The sequence below is a fragment of the Clinocottus analis genome, unplaced genomic scaffold (assembly GCF_023055335.1).
Source record: "Clinocottus analis isolate CAN_PGR_092001 unplaced genomic scaffold, fCliAna1.0.p SCAF_1, whole genome shotgun sequence".
Taxonomy (NCBI): Eukaryota; Metazoa; Chordata; class Actinopteri; order Perciformes; family Cottidae; genus Clinocottus; species Clinocottus analis.
The window spans coordinates 15,519,764-15,536,314 of record NW_027175820.1 but is presented as its reverse complement, the minus strand read 5'-3'; the positions used below and the strand labels follow the sequence as shown (position 1 = coordinate 15,536,314).

Here is a 16,551-nt window from a genome sequence, read left to right as displayed (position 1 = left end):
TCATGAAGTTTTGATTTAAAAAAACAGACAGAAATATACATTAAGCATAATTCACAAATACATATATTTTCTAAAGACATTTTATGAAATTAAACCCTCTTTAAATTAAAAAACACAATATGTCACACACCATTTGTCACGGATGCAGTGAGGTCATTCTTCAGCTAGTTAACAGCTGTTCTTCCAGTCAGCCGTGGCTGTATGTTGAAGGTCTAACCAAAGAGATCCCTGTTGATAACTTTGTGTTTGCAGAAAACAAAAATATTAGCAGTTACTAATTATTAGGCAGTGATACCTGTGGGTCTGATCAAGTCAAATTATTTTGGAGCATTTTTGGTTGCCTCTAACTATTTTCAGCTTTATGCATTCAAATACTCAAATAAGGGTATAAACAAACTTTTATTTTGGGATGCCGCTGTGTTGTGTGCCTGTTTATTAGTTATTGTGTTTATGTGCAGAATTCAAAGCAATAAACAGATGTATAATTTCTAAATTTAAGGAAAAAAATGGTGAAAACTGTGGACTACATCATAGGGTATCCACAATCTCCCATGTCTCCCCGGTCAAAATATTCATCCAACTTAAAGCAAAAATTAAATATAAACAAAGTATTTTCCTATCAAAGAAGGTTTATTCTAATTGAATTAAATAGAAATTCAACTAAATGTTGCGAGTGCTTGTCGTGATGGTTCAAACGGTGTACTTGTCCTCTCCTTGCCTCTGTGCTTTGTGGTAGTGAGTGTAACTGCTGTAGAGCTCATTGAACACCTCTCTGACTCCCATCTGCAGTCCGGCCATCAGAAACTTGATATTCTGCTCCCCACACAGGTCCAGTATCCGATAGATGCCCTCAGTTAGATGTAGCTTAACGTCTGGTCGCAGAGTAACCTGAAGAGGCCACGAGAGGAGACAAATGGAGGAAAGACAAGTTTAAAAGGTGAGGTCAAACAAAGTTAATATCTATTTTCTTAATGTATTGTTTTCACCATCAATAGGCTTAGTTACACCAGGCAGCAGTTCATCTCTTCTTCCACATTTTTCTCATACACTTTAACCAGAGCACGTTTTTTCAGTTTCTTAGTTGATCACTGGCAACATGAGACGTGTGCGTCTACAGAGAGCCAGAGGGACCGCCTGAGGCAAACCTATCAAGCCACAAATTATGTGCCACAATAGTTGAATATTAATTTGAATCTCACATCTAGCTTCATAGTTTGAGTGGCATCAAAAGGACAGACAACATAATCTATTCTGTCAAAACATTTTTTTAAATGTTAAGAGCAGAACTCCGAGGGGACAAGACTGATGATCAACTAATTACTCCTGTTTGGAGAAGAAACATCAAATATTTAACGAGGCAAATGGAGAGGAGAGTTGGTTATAAAGAAATGGTCCATAAACTTGGATATAAACCCCCAGGGTCGTCAGAAAGAAAAACATCCTAAAGAGAATCAATAAAATATCATAACCTTATTATAGTTGCTTATTTTGTATCCTTCTGTACTCTCGATGTGGTATAAACTTCCTAGTTATCATTCACTCTTTTTGTTTTTGCGACAGTGGCTCTGAACTAAACTGAAAAATGGACAGGTAATTTTTGTTTAAACATACAGAGTCAACAAAGCTCCTCATTCAAACCCCTTTTGTCATTCCGCTGATTTTCCACAGCTGTAAGAGAAAACTTGCGGACATGCACGCACATGGTGAACAGTGAACCAGCCTTACAAGCCAGGAGAAAATTCAACAGCGTCTGGTTATTCATCCTTGTTACTTTACACCTCAACAAGTGTTACACACCTAAGGGCTTGAACAGTTGGCTGGACCACCGTCCTCAGATCTTTCACATACATCATTATAAAAAATAATAATAATGCATTTTATTTATATAGTGCTTTTCTAAGTACTCAAAGTCACTTCACATAATAGTTAAAATATCCTAAAAAGATAAACAATAAAACATATAGACTAAAACAAATAAAACCAAATGAAAGTAGTTAGAGAGCACACAGTCATACATTAAAAGCAGTTCTAAAGAGGTGAGGTTTGATTTGGGATTTGAATGTGGGGAGGTCAGAGCAGTCACGGATGAGTTTGGGGAGCGAGTTCCAGAGGGAGGGGCCGGCTACAGAGAAGGCTCTGTCACCACATGGTCGGTGCTTGGTCCTATGAGGGATGGACAGGAGGTTGGCATCTGAGGAGCGGTGAAGATGACGGACTGTGCTGTTGACTGTAACAAAGCTCACCTATCAAGTGTCATTTGGAGCAGAAGTATGCCTGTTGGTGTCATCGTACCTGGATCAGGATTCTGTGAAACCTGAAGAGAACCAGGGTCCAGCAGCAGCACGCTGATAGCCTGTTATGTTTTGGGTCTGAGGTCCTACTAGGACTCGGAGGCACCTGGAAGCTCATGAGTCATCGTTTCCTCTCACATCCAAACACTTCATCACTTGTTTGACAAACGTTTGTTTTTACACTAAGTTTTTTTGCTGATACATTGTTATATTTTACATGAACTCCTCTGTGATATAACTCCACTGGCAGCAGTCTGGTTGTGAAGTGCAATTCTGTATTGTTTTTTGTATTACTTTGTAGCATTGCTACTTTCATTACATGCCACACCTTTTTATTGTTTACTAGGACTGTTGGGCCTGAAGACTAGAAGTTTGAAAATGAAAAGGTGAGGTTTTTGTTCCCTGTAGCCCATTCCTGATCTCTGATTGAGGCCAGCAGCGATGTGCTTTATTATTGTAGAAGAATGCGTGGGATAAAAATAACAATCTCTCTGATTATTCTGCATTGATTCTGAAGACCTTTTCTTTAAATTGTGCTCAACGAGTCAGAGTTACAAGTTATTAGAGTGCAATGCTAAATCAGTGGAGCACTCTTTTAAAAGGGTTTTCAATAGAAGACCAACTTGAGACAAATCCGTAAATTCACAAACTCCACTAGCATAAAAACTGTTTTTCTAACTGCAACTCCACTCTGGTTTAATAACACCTGGCGGCTGCACAGACGGGTTAGTTCAGGCTAAGAGCCATGAGAAACAGCTCTGACACAGAGACGGCTAAATTACTCAGACTTTCAAAGAGGTCCCTATCTTTGAAAAGCCTCATTAGAAGTACAATGAAAATCCAATTTTGGGATTATTAGAGGACTCATACAGAGCTCAAAAGGATCCCAAACACCTCTTCTTCACAGTTTCTGTCGGCCAGTCTCTGTCCATCTTACCATCTGTCTGTGCACTTTCTTGTCTTCCTTTCAATGTGGAAACTGCTGAGTCAGGTTGGCGTCATGTTAAATACCGTCTGGTAGCAGAGAGGAGCCACGTTTACCGACCAGACGTGACTCACTGCACTGTGGGAATATTTAGCATAAAGCACATGGAGTTACAGTAATCCTGGAGCTGTTCACTCAGATTTGTGAACATTCACAATCTGGCCAATAGAAATACCACCGCTCTCCGCTTCTGAGTGTCAGCATCTCTCGTCACTCTGCTAAGCTGAATTTCGCCAGCTCAACGCGCACAACCAGACAAACTGTGCTGGATCAAAGGATCAGCTGAGACCCTGCTGCCTTATTCATATATGTGTGTGTGTGTGTGTGTGTGTGTGTGTGTGTGTGTGTGTGTGTGTCCCTCACAGCTGTGGAAAATCAGCATTAATGACAGAAGGGTTTGGATGAGGAACTGTGTTGACTCTGTATGATACAATGACTGTGTGTGTGTGTGTGTGTGTGTGTGTGTGTGTGTGTGTGTGTGTGTGTGTGTGTGTGTGTGTGTGTGTCTACCTTCTGCAGCTCTGTGACATACTGAGCCACCATGAAGGCCGACAGTGTGGTAAAGCTTTCAGCTCTAGCAGCAATGTGAGAGTACATCCTCTCTATCAACCTGGAGCACTGGAGATACACGTCACCGTCTGCACATGAAAGAAAAAAAGAGATTGCGTTTTCATTTGAAAAAATTTGAATCAGGTTTGTTAATTTAAACATCACTCCCCGGTATGCAATAGGCATCATAGCCTGGACTTTGTTCCTTAGACTTGCTTTTGAGTTGCATCTATTTGTATAACAATGCTGCTGTACAACACATGAATTAAACTATTACAGCTTACATGTCATTAAGAAATGAGGAGCAGAGAATAGGCTTCACAGACTCTTCTCAGACTTCCAAAAAGAGCAAACTGAATAGCTTATTATTATAAATTTTGTGTTGACTAAGTAGAGATTTATACAACAGAGGTCTGCAGTTTACAGTGGATTAAGGCAGAAAAGACTGTGAACGTTTTAACATTTGTCTATTTCTGGAAGTCTACTCAAGTTGATTGAGTATCAGAAATTGCCGACAACTACCAACCAGTTGCAATTACAGTAATTTCCAGTAACAGGAGGTTGAAAGACTTAAAGTATTAAACTTACTTTCCATTTATTTATTTTTATCGATTGAAGAGTGCAATTTGTTACAGGACAACAAACACAAGCCAGACCCAGATTGAACAGTAGATGTTTGTTAGTAAGAGCATCAGGGTTTATTCCATCAGGCCTTTGGGACTTTTAAAGCTTTCCTATTACTCTCTCAGCCTACTTGGAAAAACATTGTGTACCCTAAAAAGAAAACTCAACTACTTGCTTTTCTCTCCAAACATTTCTTTCTCCACATTAGTGTATCGTAATATAACAAGTCTATAATGAGTCTGTAAGTGTCACCTGTGTCACTGTCTCCTCTCTGTCGACCCTCCTGCATGATGGACGCCACCAGACGATAGAAGACATTTAAGAATGACGGAGCTGCATTCAACATCACCTGGACACCCGAGAAATAAACATATAAATATATACAGTAAAACATTTGTAGTAGAAATGTGTGAAAAAAAAAAACATTTGTTAGTTTTCTTCTATGGGTTTAGCCGGCAAATTTGCTAAAAGGCATGAAGAATAGTAGAAAGCTGACCATGGAGCAACTCTGGAGCCGCATAGTTACAGGGCATGTGACTTGTGTCACATAGGGTTCCCCTCTTTCCAGCCTTCCTCTGCATTTATCAGTAAAGGAACAAAAATAATGCCCTCCAAAAATATCTTTGTTTTAAAAACCTCAATTATATGGGGGAAGGATAAATATTTTGTTGAGGGCATCCCACTGACTTTACAGTTTGACTTCACATTCACAGACTTTCACATGAGTACCACTCTACCAGACCAACTTCTCCATCTCACAACTCTTAAAATATAGTAGCTCTGCGGTATTTTACACCCTCATGACGTCACTTTATATTGTAGAACAGATTTAATTATTTAAGAAGAAAACTAATATGTAGTTTAGGTTACAGGGAAAAGTTAGGAAATTGTGCAGACGACTTGCAGAAGACTTCTACTTATTGTAATGGCACAACCTACAAAAACACTTTGCAACATCAGCAAATTGCATAATTTTCACTGCTTGAGTCATAAACTTACAGTCCAATAAATGACTGAGGTAAAAGTTGGATTCCCACAAGAGCTACGTTTGCATTTCTGTCCACACCTCTCCTTCTGTTCTCTATTCAAGGCCGACAGTAAGGGGGGGGGAGAGAGAGAGAGAGAGAGAGAATATAAACGAGGGGAAATGATGTCACAGCTCTAATTGGAGCTCGGTAATGGTTTCCATTGACTTAAACCAGCTCCATGCCAACCACCATTGCCAGCACCTCTACCTCTCCTCCCTCGTGTCGTATCACTCCTCCTTTCTCCAGCTTACTCCCCTGCTTTTCTACTTTCACGAGAAACTTCCCTTGTGCAACTCATTAAAATCATATATTGTCTTTTGCTCTCTGCCTACTGCTTCTTCCCCATTTATTTTCGTGCCCCCATCTTCCTCTGTACATGTACCCTTCTCTCGGTTTTATCTCCCCACAGCCTGTCTCTTCTCCATTACTGCAGTCTTTTGTCCTCACAAACATCTGATATCTGTTAGCGTATTCTTGCCACATTTGATTCAATGCAGCTGCCACATTTCAATCTTACAATCTCATTGTTTCTGAAATAAAAGAACTGTCAACACTTTAAAAGCAAGAAACAAAAGAATGACCACATGAACACTATCATAACATAAATGCTAACCAAGCAAAGGTATGTATGTGGGCTGAAATGTGAATTCCCATTTAAATGTTTAGCATTTATCGTAAAATATTTGTTTTTGACACTTTGGGTGCTCTGCAAGCACTTCCAGTAAAATGTTGGACTTTATAAGGTTTTCGTGCAGCTGGAGCATGACTCAAGTGAATTGCAGTATCCTTTATTTAAAAGCGACATTCCTCTGAGACATCCTGTGGGCTCAGCCGCAGCGTTTAAAACCACATTTTCTTCAAAGCAGGTATTCAATCCAGCAGCCTTGAGCTATAATGAACTTCATTACAGAAGAGTTACGCTTGGTTTCATAAGTGGACAATGGGTTAAGATATTTCTAAAGTACGTATAGTTTCCTTTAAAAACCTGATACTTTTTGAAAAATATGATGTTGTATAAATCAATTGAAATCAACATTTCCAAGGACAATAATCCTGAATACAATAAATAAATAATGTAGTATTTCTATCTTTACTACAAAGAAAACAGCATCTTTAAAAGCATTATCTTTGAGTTATGGACGACGTTACACAGAAAAGGGTTCAGTCAACCCTCAACAAAATAAATGGAAATGGGTGGCACCTCTCTCAGTATGACACAGCATAATAATCTATTACATCACACACTACAGCCTCCAAACTGACAATACAGTTGAATCAACACCGCCGTGAAACAGTTTCAACAAAAACGTACCACTAAAACAATCATGAAGTTTTATTGCTGGTCTGCTGGATTACACCACAGTAGTTTGAGCTAAGTGTACTTAAGAAACTGGCACAGAGTGTAGCTATGTGCCATTATTCTTTTAAAGGGTCTCTCTGTCCTCTGTAATGCTCTCTAATACACTCACGGCCCCATGGTGCATATTTATTTCATTCATCTCATGTCACTTCCTTTCACTTTGCTTCATCCCCCATTCACTCCCGGCCTCCATTCACCCCACATATCCACCTCTTCATACCTGAGGATGACACTGGATGATGGCAAACAGTGCCTCATGAACTGCCAGGAACGCAGATTGATAGACGGATGGGGTCAAGTGATCGAGGGGCAACAACTGGAGCGCCCCAAGGACCAGTATGACATGATGAGGGTTGGTGATGAGCCCCTCCCCCTGGCGCAGCAGTGATGTCATTGACGCCACCGTAGGAACAGTAAAGGGAAGGGTCAACGAGACGTCCTGAGCGGACGATTTTACCAGGAACTGTAACACAGAGATATGCACACACAAATAGTTAGAACAGCGAAACAGTTTCAGATACAACCAAGAGAGAAATTGGCTGCAAATGCAGACACATACACAACATGGCAGGGGTGTTTTACAGCTTTCTAAAAGTAATCAATATCAAATGCAATATGAAAATGAATAAACTAACACCACCAACAGACAAAACATTGTTGTTGTTTTTTTTATCTCTGGCCTGGTGGGGATCATGAGTTTCAGTCACAATCATTCTAATATTGTTTGATGCACAGTTATAGCTGTATGCCCAACAGTCTCCTGTGGTGACATTCAATTACAATTTTTGGAAAAAATATTTTTTGACTGTTTCATTTTAACTGCCTCTAACAGCTGAATCCTCACTCTTTTTAACCAGCAGATGTGGGCTGCAAGTGACCAACAACTGCTTCAGTTTTAAATATTGTTTCTATAACAGAATATGAATTGTTCCTGTCCAGATGCAGAAGTATATCCAGGAGTAGTAATCAAAACACCACAGCAGTTTTAGTGAACTTTACTGGTTCAGGTATTGCAGAAATCTGCAGGTCTTGAACAATGAATATTTACCAAGCAATAAATCATGTAAGATGTGGAAGAAATACAGAAACAACAGATCAGACAGATGACAAACATAGGGACATAGTGATTGAGGGTAACATAGACAAAACAGCATGGTTAGCATATGACTGTGTGTATGTGTATGCATGCGCGTGTGTACACGTTTGCACGGTATGGTTAAGCAGATTGCTGTGTTGTCTGTCTGCTCCACCTGGCCACAGGCCTGATGGAAAACACATTGACCAAAAAGAGCCTCACCGGAAATGACAATGAACAGGAACTCCAACGGAAATCAGCAGACTGGGATTGTTACTGGACTGAGTCCCTCAAGACGGCTGTCACATGTACTTCCATGTACACCGTCACTAAAATGATTACTGTTTTAAGAGCATACTGTAAAATACTTAGCGAGTCACTGTCCCCTGCTTGTCTCAACATTTCTGTGCAAGTCATACAGTGAATGTGTGCTTTACGATTTTCCTTTCTTCTTGACATATTTTATTTAAAAGATTATAAACATGTAATGACGGTGATATGACAGAAAGTGCACTCTTCAGTCAATTAAATCAATTTTCTCTCAAACTGACTAAAACATGCACAGAGCATGTCAGCCTCACAAGGATGTGTTTTGAAAATATTATTGTTGTTAATATGTGTTATGGTCTATGAGAAAAGGGCATTTAGACAGCACAACATCACACACATGTACTATTATACTTTTACTAAATAATTTTAGGTTTATGTTCAGCTCCTCCTGTCAGGTTGGCAGAGAAAATGCAATCATGAAATATCATTTCCTTCCTCAAGGTCGGACATTTTCAACAACATTTTGCCAACTTTGTCATAAGGTTTGAATATAGTCGAAAAACTCCTGATGCCAACAAGAAATGTTCCAAACCTTTGTTCAAGTGCATGTATGTGTGCTTGTCTGACTGAGTAACATATGCCCACTGAAGAAAATTATGTGCACTTGGCATGCGACTTTGTGTTTGTGTGCATGTGTTTGTGTGTTTTTCTCACCACCATAGCAGATATAATCTGTGGTGCAATGAGCCACAGAGCTTTAGTGCAGGGCTCAGGTAACTGACAACAGGACAGCAGCTTAGTGATGATTGCTGCAGATCGCACTTCCTGGAGAATAAGAGAAGAGGGAGAAAACAGTTTATAAACTACATATTCAATGTCACCGCAAATATGAGTAATTGCCAAAAAAACAAGGTAAAACTTCCCTCGCATCAACTAAGAGAGCTGCTTGTGTAAAACATTGTAATTACATCCCAAAATGAAATTTGATTTAATTAAATTTAAACGGTTTCTGTGGTATTTAAACATCAGACAACAAGATGTAAAAGTGATCTGGATGGCGCCTCACCCTGTAGTTTCCGGCCCTTAGCTTGCCAGTGACCAGTCCCTCTTTGATCGTCAGCAGCAGCAGGTTGAATCGGCCTGTCGTACTTTTCTCCACCAGGTGGCGTAGCAGCTTCTGCACAGCTGGCTCCAGCTCACAAACATCACTCTCAGAAAGCCAAGAAGCTGAAAGCAAAAATGTGTCAGATTCAGGATGACACGCAACTGAAATGCAAATCTCCATCCAGTAAGATCGACAATAAGACTTTCGTTTGATTTACATTCGTTTTGAAAATAACTCCATAAATAGACTTTCAACATAAACACTTATCCAAAACAGCATAGCATAAACTAGATATAATCAGTTGTAAACTTATGTCAATATGTACAACACGCAGAGGTCATTCAGGGAAGAAAAACACTGACTGATAGCACAAGTGAATGATATGTTTGTTTTTTAATGTCCATGTACCTGTCAGCAGTCTGTGCAAAGTCTGCAGTATCTGCACGTACAGCTCATTCAACTCCTTTCCTGCCTTGTCCTTTCCTTGCTCCTGCTCCCCCTCTCCTCTCGTCTTCTCCATAGCATTGTAGAAAGCGGACAGGAAATGGAGAGAGGAAACCAGGAAGTCTAAAGGCCTGTAGGCACAACTTATTTCTTTGAAGATCTGGTAGCAGAAGCTCCGGTAGAGGGCCATGTGACTCAGTGAGAGCTGGGTGTCATTCTGCTTACTCTCATCCTCCACTGAATGTGAGGAAAGTTCACAGTGCAACATGACAGTCACAACTTCTACCAAAAAGGCTTGACCGAGGATGCAGGCTGGTTGGATGACTGACTGGCTGACACTTTGGGACTTCAGAACGGACTCAACAGCTGGTCCCAGTGTAGCAGTCGTTCTTGTAATCATTTGAGTCAAAGTTTGATCCATTGGTTTACTTCTCCCGAGGTTAGAGGTCATTGCCTGAGAGAAAGAGGTCAGCGATGCCAACAGGATATAAACAGACAAAATAGACGCTCCTGGTTTATCTGCCACAGTTGACTTGGATGCCACAATTTGCATGTTTGCCATTTCCTTACTGGTAAAATAGGAGGCAATCTGGTCCAGATTAAGTCGAACGCTGCTCTTTCTGATTATAACCAATTGGACTAAGGACCTGATGAAGCTCTGCACTGCTTTGATAAAATCCAACAATTCAGAGCTGCCTGTGGCTCGAAAACTTCCATTGTGGCTATGCCAGAGGAGAGAGGACACAAAAGCCTGCAGCAAAGAACCACCATGAATGAGCTTCAAAACACTTTGGAAGTGTCTACCCTCCAGGAGACAAGTCATAATCCTGAGCAGCTTCAGATGGAAGAAGGCATCATCTCCCAATTCAGGAGGGTCCGCGGCCATCTGGTCTCGCTGAGTAGAGGTGGAGGTGAGCATGAAGAGAAGGAGGAGAAAAATAGAGGAGAGATCCTCACAGTTCATCCCATCTGGGTTAAGGTTTGTTAAGAGTTGGAGTATATCTACCAGCTCTTTCCTCTGCACATCAGTCAGCAATACAAATGCCTCTCCAGTCTTCGAGGATGCCAATATATCCTCAACTATAGCCTCTCTGAGTGTGGACATAGAAGGCTGACTAGCATCTCTCTCTGGAGTATTAGCTCTGTGTCCTTTCTCCTGAAACTTCAGGAGCGTAGGACAAACCTTGGCTACATGAGCTGCCTTGAGAACACTGATAATCCTTTGTGTTAGAGAACACACTGTAGCAGAGAACAGTGAAGGCAACTCAGCAAGAATGGGACTTTGGAGAAGTTGTAAAGATATAAGAGAGACAGTAAGACAGCCAGACGGCCGGGCTTTTCCTCCATTGGTCGGTCTGTTAAGCAGTGAATTGACAAGCATGTCTGCAAGGCAGCCCACATTTTCTCCGCTCAGGTAGGGAGCAATCAAAGGCAAATTGGATGTGACAAGATACCAGTGTGCTACACGGTTAGAGCTGGCGTTCACACTTGCTATCTGACCGTCCCATACCTGCTCTCCATCCAGACTCCTCTCCAACTCTGATTTCTCTAAAATGAACTGGGCTGCTGTGTTTAGCAGTGCTGCAGTGCTGGGTTCAGAGAGTAAGGAGGTATCTAACAAAACTTTCTTCATCTGTTGCACAGTGAGGAGGTTCAGCAGGAAACTGCTCATGGGTCTGCGAGGCGGCCGTAGACATGCTGGAACAATCTCACCAGAGAGGAGATTTTTTATTTGAGTTAATACAGGAGCACCGTCTTCAGTCTCACTTGCTGGTGCTGTCTGGTGAGACCTGTATTTGCTGCAGTGGATACTAAAGAGCGTGTCTACTTCCACCCAGGTGTATCTGAGGAGGAGAGCAGCCTCCTGAGTCTTTTGTTCCCACATTGCTCCCACTTTAAACTCTGAGACCTTCTCTGACTCTTTGAGTGACACATTTTTGCCTTTCCCTGGTGTCGTTTTACTTGAACTTATATTTGTTTGTCCAGCCTTCTTTTCTGTTAACAGATGCAGTAACTCCTTCGCTACCTGTTGCATCACCTCCATCAAACCCTGACTCTGCCTGACTATGGTAAGAGGAGAGGCACAGTCTAGAGTCTTCAGACTAAACATAACAACATGAAGCAGGTGGCTGAGGGAGAATAGCTTCATAGATGCATCCTCTCTCTCCAGGTCCACCTTTATTTCTCTATTCTCCCCTTTATCATTTCCTCCCCCATCTATCTCCATCTTCTCTGCCTCTCTTTCCTTCCTCACCAAGCCGGGTAGTATACATCTCTTGATGCTCTCCAACACTAATGAGCAGATCTCTAGGCCCTGGGAAGCAGGAGTGTCCAGAAGACAAGTCCTGAGCGAGGCAGAGACGCTCTCAGACAGCAGAAGAGGTTGTAGGTCGTCCAGTGCTGGCTGACAGATCACAGACAGGAGCTCAGAGAAGAGCCGAGGCAGCTGACGGAGCTTAGTGTAAGTTTGAAGGAGACTGCACACCATGAGCTGTCGGGGAAACAAACATTTTGTCTCAGTCAAAACTAATCTCCTAAACATTTTACCATTTAAAATTCTGCATTTGCAAGCATCCAGTAGATTTTTTTCTAAATACAGACAACAATTGAGGATTCAAATCAAGACCTGTCTGGCCCGTTGCACTCGTGCGTCCATGCATTTGGAATTAACCCAGGCAGAAGACAACAGCTGGTCCAGTTCTGGTTCAAGAATCAGATGGTTGAGACTCAACAGCATCTTTAAACAGCGGTACCATGCTGGGATGCTGAAGGACAAGACACATTTTCAATGTATGACCAAGGAATAGGTTACACAAAAAAATTCAGAATGTAAAACAACTTAAACAGACAATGAAAAAAATACACACACACACACACACACACACACACACACACACACACACACACACATATACACATATATGTATACATACATATACATATACACATACATACGTATGTATATATACATACATATATATATACACATATATACCTTTTTTTATTTCTTTCTTTACCTTGGCTGGGCCTGGTTCAAAAGCATTTGTCCCAAAGCGCTGTAAAATTTGAGTTGGACCTCTTCATGTCTGATTTTGTCTGCTGCAACATTGTAAATATCCGCTGACAGCGCCTGGCTTAGCAGGGACTCCAGAGCCAGCAGAGCCAGGCTCCAGCTCTCTGGGGAACAGAGGGAGAGTGGGGGAGATGTCTGGCCAGGGGACACAGAGACTGGCTGGTCTGCTTTGGCAGGTGAGAGTGACTGTCCATCAAGATGTACTTCCAAGGCTGGGACCAAACTGGTGAGGAAATAAAAACACAGCATCCTGTGGGCCTCCTCACTTCCTCTGCTTTTTGCGTAGCTTTCCAGAAAGAACTTAAATAGCAGAGACAATGTGTTTGACTTCACAGTGTAGTGTAGAGAAGGCTCACAGTAGCCCTGAGCACTCAGTTTTGAAAGTATTGCACTGACTGGCTTCAAGGGGCCTTTAGCCCCTCCAGGACCACGTTTCCCAGAATCCTCTTTGGATGGAAGGAGCTCCTCCGTGTATGAGGTCAGGTGCTCAGAGGGAAAGAGAGCTAACTGAAGGATGGAGTCTATTTTGATTCGGATGTCTCTGGACAGCTGCTGGCGGAGGCGCAGATGTGTGTGAGCGGGTGCAAATTCCCCAGAGGTCAGCAGGTGTCGGAGTAGGATTAAAGGTTGGATCAGCTGGTTGGTTACCAAAGTAAAGACTCTGTTGGGATTAGCTTGTTGTCGCTGAACTGATAAATAACATGACAGCACCTGAAGCAACACCTCAAACAAACTAGCTGAACGGATTATTTCCTTTGGCTTCGGGGTGGATGTATTCGCATCAAACGTTAGCTGATTTGGTGAATTTTCAATCATCTGCTCAATTTGGGAACTGTCCAAATCTCTAGTAGGCTGAGGTTGAAGACAATCATTCATCACCTCATCTTGACATGTAATGGACTCAGTCATCAGGGGTTCTGTGAGCAATGGCTGTTGTAGCTCACGGCAGGCCAGCGAGCAGAGCTTTGCCAGAAGATCGACAATGAGTTCATACTTGGTGGTGAAGACGGATGAGAGCGCAGGAGAAGAGAGAAGGCCTTGACACACACTGAGTATGGTAGACACACACGCCATGTTCTCAGGGCCAACACGTGCACACTCCTGGAGACGGTCTAGCAGCAACTACAGTCATACAAAAATAAGAGGTGTCAGTAAAACCTTCAAATATCAATGATAACGCATCTTTTTTTTAGTATGTTCTACAGCCACAGTACTAGTTCAATATGAGATAACCACAAAAGTAAAAATAAAAACAGTGTTGTTTTTATTTAAGTATTGCAGCACACCTGTGCCATGTTGAGCCTCAGGCTGATGGTTTTGCCCTGCTTGAGAAGAGAGTGGAGCTTTCGGCTGTGAAGCAGATCGTCGAGATAAAACCAGAGTCCTTCCAGAACATTCTGAGAAAACTCCACCTTCTGATTGTACCGGCCTGTCAGGGCGTGGATGCACCAGTCCAACAGCACCTACAGTGGAAGAGGGTCAAGACAGAGATTGATGCAAATTCAAGTCTGTGAAGTATGTAAATAAGAATCACTAAGAACACCACAGTCAAATACATCTTAAAAAGGTTTTAATAAAGACACAAAAGTGTTGGACACAATAGATACAGACAATGTTAATGAAATAGTCAGAAAGACTAGTGTCTATATAAGGGCAGACAATAGTATTGGTTTACATTCTGGATTTAAGTCATGTAGTAAAAAACTACAGTGGGCACTTCACACTAAATACAGAACATCTACAACTCATCATTATCATTATATGAGGACACACATCTTGTTACACAACTTGAATGGTTACCTGCTCCTTGTTGGGCAGCAAGCACTGAGTGGAGACCCAGGCAAAACGTGCCAGCTTTAACTTGTCCTCCCAGGGTGTGTTAGGACTCTTCAGTTTCAGATGGATACCTGAGTAAAAGGCAGCCATAACTGCAGCCGGTGACACTGCTGCACAAGCCTGAAGAGAGGGGATGAAGAAGAGGAGCCAGGGCCAGAGAGAGGTAACACATCAGGTCAAATGCGAATCATTTTAATAGTTAATTAGCAGTGTTACCCTACCATTATAATAGAGGTGCGGGGAGCTGAAAAAACACCCTGCCCCCCTGTAATTTTCTCTATAGCGCCAGATCACAAAATGTCATTTGCAGTTCTCTTTCCTGTAGAACAGATTTACACCTTTTTCTGTTATTGAACAAACTAAACGGCCATATTTTATTGATCGGATCTACACACAGCTTGTCATTTATGTCGAAAAATATGTCGCGGGGAAAAGTAGACAATAAGTTATATCAGCGTTTTAAACGCTCCCAGGTTGAAGATGGCATCAGTAGCTCTCAAGGATCACCAGAGCAGCTCTCTGAACTGAAAGTAAAACGAGCCAAAGTGCTCGTGTCTTGTAGCAACAATGAGCTGCTGGCTTCACACATTACAAAGTACAAAGTACACGGACATAAAACTACACGGACATAAAACTAAGTCATTAATAAATATATGGAGAAATGCCTGTACTGTCGGGTAAATGTTTAGTTACGCCGTTAACAGGTTAAACTTGCGCATGCGCGACTTGCCGATTCTTGGCGTTTTGCCAAAAGTCAAATCTCCAGAAGTTTTTCTGCTGTTCCGTCTCTCGCAACAGAAAACAGATCTCAGATGAACATGGAGCATAAACTGAGAGCGGCCGTATCAAATCTACAACCCAGTTCATATTTGTAGAGGAACGCTGCTGCTTTCCTCTACAAATACAGCTCACTGCAGTCACTAATACTGATACAACCTGATGCTCACATATCTGCACTCATTCTGTTTTGTCAAAAAAAATATTAACTCATTGTTTTCCACAATGAGCTATTTAGTAGTAACTAAATATTATTTATTTATTGCACGTTAGAACGTTATTTTCATTGTTCTAAGTGATTGCAATTTAAAAAGAAATTGGTCTGATGGAGCAACCTGGTTTACTTGAAAGTTATTGTAATTTCCTTTATTCTGTCACTATAAAAGCACAGAGGGAGTCACAAAATGATGTTATTTACAGAAAAAGTGTAAGGGTCTGTGTCGTCGTCGCCCATTCCCCCCCCTCTCCGCCCCTCCCTAATAAACTCATCATTATAATTGTAATATAGTGTTGGTAAGTATTCATTGTATTTAAAAGTGATACACGCTACATGGGTAAGACTAGAGAAGAGGGTAAAGGAACCTTCATTCATTGGCGGTATTTACATTTAAATGCATGTGCAAACACCCACACAGGACTGTAAATCCTGTAGATCTCTCTCGTGAACAGTAACCTGCAGTAACCTCTTACAAAGACACATTTTCAATTCGAGATTGGTCGAACAGATATGTTCAAATCTGTCTGATAACGTTACCCCTCCTAATACACCCGACTTTCCCAAACAGACGCGCTTAGCCACCATCAGCTAGGTTAGCTACGTATAACATGTGTTTTCTGTACTCAAAGTAACGTCAACTGAGCTAACGTTAGTACTTGAGTTTTACTCTGACAAGCAAACCATTCCTGATCGCCAGAGCTCCTTGTTTAATGGGAGTTAAATACACTTGTGTTCACTTAGTTAGACTCACGACTTTTTATCCCGCACGTGCCTCCTGTTTTCCTTCTTCTTCTTCTTCTTCTTCTTCTCCTTCTTCTTCTTCTTTTTTCTTCTTCTTCTTTTAGGTTTATTGGCGGTTGGCAAACAACTGTTCGGTGCATTACCGCCACCAACTGGTATGGAGTGTGGGTCAGAAT

General features: G+C 41.6%; 1 protein-coding gene across 3 annotated transcripts; it reads right to left on the bottom strand.

The window, feature by feature from the left end:
• urb2 (URB2 ribosome biogenesis homolog) lies at positions 1-16,450 on the bottom strand. Of its 3 annotated transcripts, none has more exons than XM_068590491.1 (13): positions 16,386-16,450; positions 14,605-14,760; positions 14,091-14,267; positions 12,749-13,926; positions 12,358-12,496; positions 11,986-12,222; positions 9,696-9,798; positions 9,249-9,409; positions 8,897-9,007; positions 7,058-7,300; positions 4,702-4,798; positions 3,787-3,914; positions 1-888 (listed from the first exon to the last, which is right to left on the bottom strand). In XM_068590491.1, exons 2-13 carry the CDS (start codon positions 14,728-14,730, stop codon positions 691-693), a joined length of 2,898 nt encoding a protein of 965 aa, XP_068446592.1. In that variant the 5' UTR covers positions 14,731-14,760; positions 16,386-16,450; the 3' UTR covers positions 1-690. The 3 variants fall into 3 exon arrangements, with proteins under 3 accessions (XP_068446592.1, XP_068446508.1, XP_068446422.1); XM_068590407.1 differs by having other exon boundaries at positions 9,696-12,222; positions 12,749-13,027; positions 13,799-13,926; XM_068590321.1 differs by having other exon boundaries at positions 9,696-12,222.
• Between the last annotated feature and the right edge of the window lie 101 nt (positions 16,451-16,551).